Source organism: Acartia tonsa, chromosome 3, assembly GCF_053477335.1.
Source record: "Acartia tonsa isolate MP-2025a chromosome 3, ASM5347733v1, whole genome shotgun sequence".
Lineage (NCBI taxonomy): Eukaryota > Metazoa > Arthropoda > Copepoda > Calanoida > Acartiidae > Acartia > Acartia tonsa.
The window spans coordinates 43,197,271-43,206,199 of NC_137262.1; the positions used below are offsets into that span (position 1 = coordinate 43,197,271).

Below are 8,929 nucleotides of genomic sequence, written 5' to 3' on the forward strand. Positions count from 1 at the left end.
GAAATTACGAACGTACAAATCACTAAAAAAATAGATCAGCTGCCTATCTCCAAAAGCAGTTGAGAAAAACCACATTTCCACCCATAGCATTACGGACATACAGACTGACTAAGAAAGTGAATTGTAGAGTAGCTTTGCTTCTTAAAGGCAAAACGAAATCAAACAAAAACGAAAATATGGTATTGAGAAGAAAATATAATAAGTAGAATTCAAATAGGAACATTAACGAGGTGAATTAGTATCAAAACTAAATTTTATACAAAATGATATCAATGTATCAACCTTATAATTTGATTTTTAAAATTATTGAGTAGCATGCTAGAAGTTTAGTTGTTCTGTTCAAAGAAGAAATAATTACAACACATTTACTCATAAACCTACTGGACTTTCTTCATGGTATTTTTCTTACAATCTACACATCAATTCGTATATCAATAATTACAACGTAGAAAAACTTACTCATCTTGGCCTATTTGATTAATTTTTACTCTTTCTAGCCAAAGGATCTTTTTATCAAATTATATTCTAGAAAATTCATAAATAAAGGGTATAATTGTATGATCCTAAAATCTTTCAGTGAACAGGTAAAAGAAAATTAGAGAAAATAGTTAGCCCTAAAGGCCCGAAGTCAAAGCCAACAAATGAAATGAGGCATAAATAGATTTTGGTTAATTTATTAAAATACATAAAGATTAAAACAAAGTTTAAGTAGAATAAAATATTAAAGACTTGATTTCCAGTTTACTTAATCTGCTTAATTTCAACATCTTCCGTGGGTTCCTTCTTGAGAGCCTTGACAACCAAAACACCATCCGTGGACAGGTTGGAGGTGACGTCCTCGGCCCTAGTGCCCTTGGGCAGAGTGTAGGACCTGCTGAACATTCTGGTCACATTGTGCTTACCATCCTCAGACTTCTCCTCGTGGCTGCCCTTAATTACGAGCATGTTTTTACTTACATTAACATGCAACTCCTCTGGCTTGTAGTGGGCCGTGTCCAGAGAGACTTCAAGCTTGTCCTTGTCGTCGGTGAACCGGATGACGTCATGGTCGTTGCCGTGCTTAAAGAGCTCCATGTCTCCAAAGTCAGACTTGATGGCGGGCATCATCCACTTGCGTGGGAACATCCAGCCTTGCTCGTACCTACAAATATCACATTAAAAAATAAAGATAATATTACATAAAATAACACAGTTAGGGAGGTGAATCCATTTTTATAGAAGCAGAAATATAATCTATGATTATGGTTTGGACCCTCTAAAACTGTAATCTACCCTTCCACTTTCCCCTCTCTTTGTGAAGATATCTTCAACGCCGATACGTTTTTTGAAATATAAGATTCCACATTTGTCTCTCTTTGTCCAAGAGAGGCAAAAGTGGAATCTTAAATTTCAAAAATAGTATCGGCGTTGAAGATATCTTCACCAAGAGAGGGGAAAGTGGAATCTTAAATTTCAAAAATCGTATCGGCGTTGAAGATATCTTCACCAAGAGAAGGGAAAGTAGAATCTTACATTTCAAAAATCGTATCGGCGTTGAAGATATCTTCACCAAGAGAGGGGAAAGTGGAAAGGTAGATTACAGTTTTAGAGGGTCCAAACCATAATCATAGATTATATTTCTGCTTCTATAAAAATGGATTCAACTCCCTAACTGAATAAGTCTTCTATCAAGGCAAAGCTAATCAGACAAACACAAAACAAAGATCAATATAAAAGAAAAACAATGAAGAATTAAAGATTTATTAGTGGACTAAATGAAAGTTATACGAAAAATTTTTGGGTTTATCGCTAAAATTATGTAATACTCTTGCTATTAAGATTAAAAGAAATTCTAATCAGCTTAACTTCAAATATGAATAATTGATCAAAGGATTGCTTCAAATAAAAAGTAATAAGAGCTAAAACAAAATTAAATTTACTTACTTCTCCATGGGGTTATCAGACTGGATGGCAGGATTGTCAGCCTTGTTGGGCAGCTGCTGCATGCATCTGGTCTGTCTGAAGTCCTTGTCCATCTCCTTCCACAGGTCCCTGGACTCCTTGAACATGGCATCCCTCACCATGTCGAACTGGTCCCAGGAAGACTTAAAGTGAGGATCCTCAAAGAAGAAATCTCTTACTGTGGTGGGAATACGATCAGCCATGGTAAAATCTAAATAAAAAAGGATAAGCAAGACCTAACATAAACGCAAAATTTGAATTTTATAAAACGTTAAGATCATTTTTAACAAAATATTTATGTTAATACATAAAAATTATAATATTAAACAGCTAAAATATTAAATTTACTTAGGAAAAGTTTTATATAGATGTAAATAAAGACATGAGAAAACGTTATTAATATATAATAACTACAAAAAATGAAAGTAGATCATAAACAAATACTTTACAACTAAAACACATGGAAAACTCCAAGTTGAAAACTTTATTAGTCACATAAAAATTACACATACCTTAAAAAGCAGAAGAATAGTTACTACGAATGCTAATTGAATACTCAATATTGAAACGTAACGCTGCAAAGTTTATATACCCGGAGCTATAATTGTAAACAAATAGATTTGTACATTCTAGAAACTAGTTTGTACAAATGGAAACTGGATATATGATATACGTGGTGGATATATTGACAAGGGAAAATTTTTCTTCAATATAGCTTGCCAATAGGGACCTCATTATTTGGTCAGTTAGTTCATCCAGTAGAAGGGGTTGGGATGGGGTAAAGAGGAAGGAAGGGGGAATCGGTATTTTGGCCAGCTACTAGTTCCACTTTATTAGAGTACATGATAATCTGGTGTAAAATCCAAGTAATATTAAATCCATTATTGTAAATCAATAGATTGTACATTAAAAACTAGTTCGTACAAAATATTAGAAATCAAAAAGTACAAAAGTCAGGAATGAAGGGATAAGTAGGATATGGTGAATCAATATCAATAATACAAAATCATTTCCATTAATATTTTAGTGTGCTGCATTTTTCTTTCTTAGAAAAATATCATTAATAAAAAATATGAAAAAAAACTACTTTTTTTTACAAATAAATCTTCTATAAGATGATAAAAACTACTGTAAAAAGTTGCAAATGTATTTTAGAAGTCAATTATCGGTTGTATATTTATGTGGTCACTAAGGCTTTAAATATAACAAGGATGATGTAGTCCAAAAGAGCTAAGCTGAAGCTGAATAGTATTTGCTTTCAAAACTTCTGAGTACTACCTCTCGGGGTTAATAACAAAGTAGAGACAGACAACTTTTAGTAGGCCCCAAAACACAAACATCCCAACTATTGAAAAAATTACCCTTTAATCGAACGACCTTTGCTAACTGTGCATAGTAATGAGCTGCGCAAGTTTAGTGTCAAGGCATTTCACCTTCTCTTATTGTGCATGTAGTTCAACTGACATAGCATCAGTAAGTATAACTTTGACGTCTTTAGTTGAGACATAGTTGGAGCTGAGATTCCATCCAATCACCTACCCAACGACAAGCGGACGTAATACGCTAAAATTGCAGACGGTATGACGGACTGAAGTATTTTTAGTCCTTAGAGAAGCTACATTCCAAAAATGTCCGAGTATAAGAAAGGAATGTTGACAAAAAGCTTCGAACATGAGCTTGTGGTATGCAAACTATTTTTTCTTAAATTCTAAAACTACAAACACACCAACAAATAGCAGATATTTCAGATTTTGGGAACTTTTTGCTAAATTTGTCTTGTTTTAAAATAAATAACATATAAAACAATATATTTATAATTTGAATCTTTTGGATCATGGAAAGAAAACGAAGTAGCGGGTTTCGTGGTATTTTCACAGTAGCTTTTGAGAGGTTATTTTAGGTTAGGTTAGGTAAGTGTTAATGATTGGCTCGCAGGGTTAGGAAATAGGCCCCGCAAGGTCTAGAAATAGGAGAAAAGCTTCTGTAAAAATACGACTAAACCCCTTCCTTTATTTTCTTTCTATGATTCAAACTTTTCTGCATTTACTGTCGTTTCCTTGTTACTGACAGATATATTCATAAATTTTATATTCAAACCTTGAAAAATATATCTTGTAATAATTAGTTATAAACAGAAAGCATAGTAGCAACTCTGTACTCATAACCAAAGAGTCCCTTCGTCCATCTTAAAAAAGTAATTTTTTTTTATTTTTCAAGCCCAAATATTTATATAAACTTTCTATTTTATTCTTGAATGTTAATTTATAGGACTATTAAAACATTTCTAAAACCGTAGCATCTGTATTATCAATTACTAAATGAAAGTACATCTTAACAAGGCTAATTCAATTTTAAGAACAGATACTTTGATTATGTAGAGGTCCGATTTTGCTTAAATTTTTTTTACTGTTGTTGTCCATGTTAATATGCCTATGTTTGGTAGCGCAGTTTCTGTAAAGCTATAGTGGCTCAATAGTAGCTGAGTATCCACGTGGATATTCAGCTACTATTAAGGGCCAATTTGATATTTTCTATAATAGGTATAATTTTTTCACGATTTTATTTATCAATTTTTTAAAACTTGCATATATATTTCTTTTCCCAAGAAAATGTAAATAAAAAAAATCACAATTTTATTCTTAATTATATATTACATATGTCATATTTGTATCTCTTTTTTGTTCTTTTTTTTCATTAAAACCATAAGATTCTAATTATGGCAGGGAGCTGTCAAAGAAAAAAGTTGCCCCTAGTGGGATTTGTCACTTTAGTACATTATAATCGTGATGCCTAAATGGAATATTTAAAAAGTTCATGTTACACGGATTTTCCCTTCAGCTACGTTCTATAGCCGTTAAGTAACATATAATCACATTAAAATACGAAGTCCAAAACATCCTAAAAGTGTATTGTGACTAGTTATGACTATGAGTCTCTAAAATTCTCCAGTTTCCTCACCATATTTCTGTCCCCACGATTTACTTATGTCCTTAGGCCTCTCAGGAATCAAAGAGATATTGATCTAATAAACATTTTTTTTTAATTTTGTCATATCTCAATGGTAAAAAAGGCTTTAAACAAATATTACATTATAAAAGACAAAATATATAAATGTGGCGATGCCCTGCACTTGCTGCAGAGGTACCCGATATCCAAGATAACCTTACCTAATCTGCCCCAAAGTGATAAACAAACAATGGAGACCATCTCCCTCCAACTTATTTTTTTTTTATTTTGTTTAAAACGAGGCACTATTCCATTATTTGTGATTAAGGTCTCAAATGGAACATTTTTGTCGAACAATATACTTTAAGTAGGTTAACAGACAGACTTTTAAAATAAACAAGGATGGTTATGTTCAATAATAGCGGAACCTTATTTAAACAATGAATGCATATAAGTAGAGGAGTATACTTTTTGAGATTGAATAATCTTCTTCAAACATAGCGCAAATAAATATAAATAAATATAGATATATATATAGCGGCTACGCCCTTATAAGCCTCTAAGGGCAAATGAGGTAGGTGAAGGATACTGGGAGTTTTTTTAGGGGGGGGGGTGTCTATATTTTAAGGGGCGATTAATATTGCTCATGAAAGGATGGCGGTATCCTTCCCCAAAATATTTCAAATCCTCCCAGAACCTATGAAAAGCTTCCCCGTAAAGGTAAACCTAATAAGTTCAGGGTTTGCGATATCCTTCGATTCCCACAGATAGACAGACAAACACCCTATAACTTTTATTAGGATTTACTTACTTCTAAATTAAACAAGGACAATTTTATGTAATTTTGATTTTATTTAATAATATAAATAAATGGACGCACTTATATAGGTTACATGATAGACCTTTCTTATAAAGAAATTAGTTATAACATTCTTAACCTATGTTATCTATAATACGGTTGACTCATAAGTTCTTTTTTCGTAACTTATTCTTATTATTACTTTAAACTACTTTAAATAGCATAGAACTTGTTATTTCCAGTACTAATATTTTGAGAAAATTATGGAGAATAATATGTAGAGTGTAGACGTTCACGAGATATTACTGGATACACATTCAACATGCTACTTTACATAATAAGCTTCTATAATGTGTGAATATCATCTAAAATTTAGCAGAATCAAAACACACATAAAATACCATTAATATGAATGTGGTGAGGTTCAGACTTATTTTAGCATAAAAGCTCGAGTGTGATTTACGATGCCTTTTTCACAGGCGTTAAGGTCTACTTCTTGGTACTAAAATATACGTTTTTGTATTCTAACATTTTTGATAGCAAAGATACTTTCAATGCAATTGTGTTAAATTGCTGGTGATTTACTTTCCTTGCGAGTACTTAAACAACTCTACCTTTAATTGATAAAAGAGGGAAATTTTTTTTCATTTTTAAATTTAATCCCTAAGAGGGCTTATACCTACGGTGACTTAACCATGTGACTACCAAGTACCCAATGTAACCTAACCAATCCTAGCCTAAAGTAAAATACAAACACAAAAAGGAAACCTTCCTTATTTTAACTTTATTTTAAAAGGGTAAGAGGTTTCTGTGCTTAGACAACCACTTTCAGGGAAACCGCATTTTTGTGTATCTTTAATTAACTTTAAAAAAAACTTTTGTTAATAGCTTTGCTGCTATTGAAAAAGTTTTAAAATTTATTTATCAACACTGTTTTTGAGGTGTTCACTTCAGTCTAGCTCATCTTACCTATATCTGACAATTCTGGGGCCTGTATTCATAATTTTTCAAAATATACATTCATTTTTTGATTTTCTGAGTGGTTGATATAAATTCAAGTATTCATGACACTGTAACAACATGATGCAAAAAACAGGTAATTGTTCTGTGATAAATACTTTTGCTTTTTACGTAAAAAATATTTTAAAAAATGAATAATACAATAAATAACTTTTTTTGTGGATACTCTTCCTGAAATATAATACTGCTAGGGGCAGGTATCTGGCAGTTAGCAGCTGTTAAAGGAGACACTTTGATAGATTTTAACAGGTCGCCATCTTGGCAGTTATAGCTGCTCTCAACACAAAACAGTCAACAACAGAGGTGTTTTAACGATGCAAGTATATCTTAAAATTGTGAAGCTTTTTTGTCAATATATTAATGCAGTCATTATGTCATAAGAATGTCGATATTGTGTCATCAATGACCACTTTTATATAATCCAAAAACAAAACAGAAAAAAAATTTCTATGTCGAGATTATATCAGCTACATTTACTTTTAATTAAAGCTACTTAGTCGATATAAACTATTGAAATTACATATCAATAGAATGTGAACAGTTTTGACGTATTCTATGTATTCTATGCCTGTCTTTCTTACTTCTCTTTGTTTCCAATTATTTGGGGTATGTAGAATATGCATGGATATTATGACAGGGGTATTATTAAAGTCAATTTAGCTGGCTAACATGGAACCATTATTGGTCTGTTCCATCATCCAGCAGGAGGGAAAGGAAGAGGGAGTGGAAGATGGAAATCGTTATTTTAGCTCACTGCATGTTTCACTTTATATAGAACATAAAAACCTGTTTTAATATGCAAGCAATAATATATCTATTGCTATTAAACTTTCCTACAAATTTTGGTTGTTTTACATCTCAACCTTAACCCTTAACGGTCGGGGGGGGGGCGTTGAACGCCCCCCCCTCCGGTTTTTTCTATCTCATTTTCTGTGTGTGAAAGATAAAGAGCCCAAACTGCTTGACTTTTTAAGTTTGGGTATGACACATAACTGAGAGTTGGAATTTTTTGAATATCTCCATCCTGGCGGGCACAGGATGCCAGCAAACCTGGCAGGGTCATCCAGGTAAAGATCAAAAATATTTTTTTGACTTAAACAAAGCATTTTATCTTACCAAAATACTAAAATATCCTCTAATAGTACATCCTCATATTAAATACAGGTATTCAAGTCAATTTTAGGTTCCAGGTATGATCCTGCAGGTCCTGATCCTCCAGGTCTCCAGAAATCTTTAAAAGGCTCCTGTGGCCGCAATTTTTGACTTAGAGACTTCAAATTTTAAACTTAAGCTTTTCTTACATGTCTACATAATGTATTAAAATTTCATAAAGATCCGCCGCCGTTTTCCCGCCGACCGCCGACTGCGGCGGCTGGCAGCTGCCAAGTACAGCTGCGGCCGCTGAAATTTATGTTTTGATATTTCAAACATAAAATTTACATAAAAATAAACATTTTCTGCAAAAAAAATTTTCTTCTAGCTTCAAAAATAAAAAAATTACAGCCATTTGAAATTTTTAAGTAAAAAAGGACCTAAAAACAAAGGTTGTTAAATAAAAGGGTGAAGGAAGCGAAAATTGACCTTGACTTACTTAAGGTCGAAAATTCATCATAACACAGGGGACTTGCACAAAAAATTTTAGCCCTCTAGCTTTAATAGGAACTGAGATAATAGGGGGGGGCGTTGAACGCCCCCCCCCCGACTGATTAAGGTGCGGCAAGGGGCCCGACTGTAAAGGGTTAACCCATCTTAAACTTATATTGTTGGGTGAATTTTAAGAAGTTAAACATATTAGGTTTCTTTTTTCAATTTCAGGAAATATAAAACTCTTTAACAGATAGCAACTTTTGGTGAAATAAAATAGTGTTATTTATTATCTTTTTGTTGCTAAATCTAAAGCTATATTTTAATTTTAAAATAGTATTTCTTTTTTTAAATGAATATTTCTATTTCATTGAGACTATATTCACAAAAAAACTGCATATCCCTAAATTTGTTAATCTTAAAAGATTTATTTTAGTAGTTATCATCATAAATGTCTAAATGCATAATAATAATTTTTGTATACAATATTTTTGACACACTGTAAATGTCAAAAACTTAATGTGATGTATTTAACACATAAAAAGATTAGAAAATGCAAAATATAAATCTTATATTTTCGTATTTGAATGTTTTGTTATCAGGAAGAGGGGGTGGGTGGGGATTAGTAATCTATAACCA

At 32.3% G+C, this 8,929-nt stretch overlaps 1 protein-coding gene across 1 annotated transcript; it reads right to left on the minus strand.

The window, feature by feature from the left end:
• Positions 1-658: 658 nt before the first annotated feature.
• On the minus strand, positions 659-2,849 carry LOC145314269 (uncharacterized). The gene is made up of 3 exons (XM_080154116.1): positions 2,454-2,849; positions 1,924-2,152; positions 659-1,141 (listed from the first exon to the last, which is right to left on the minus strand). The coding sequence occupies exons 2-3, from the start codon at positions 2,142-2,144 to the stop codon at positions 742-744; spliced, it is 621 nt and encodes a 206-aa protein (XP_080010242.1). The 5' UTR covers positions 2,145-2,152; positions 2,454-2,849; the 3' UTR covers positions 659-741.
• Positions 2,850-8,929: the final 6,080 nt, after the last annotated feature.

What these genes read in the sequence shown, in the direction of transcription:
- LOC145314269 (XM_080154116.1), bottom strand. Translation starts at nt 2,144, where the DNA reads ATGGCTGATCGTATTCCCACCACAGTAAGAGATTTCTTCTTTGAGGAT. An exon ending in TCTGATAACCCCATGGAGAA is followed by an intron (nt 1,142 to 1,923) that starts GTAAGTAAATTT and finishes TGATATTTGTAG; the next exon opens with GTACGAGCAAGGCTGGATGT.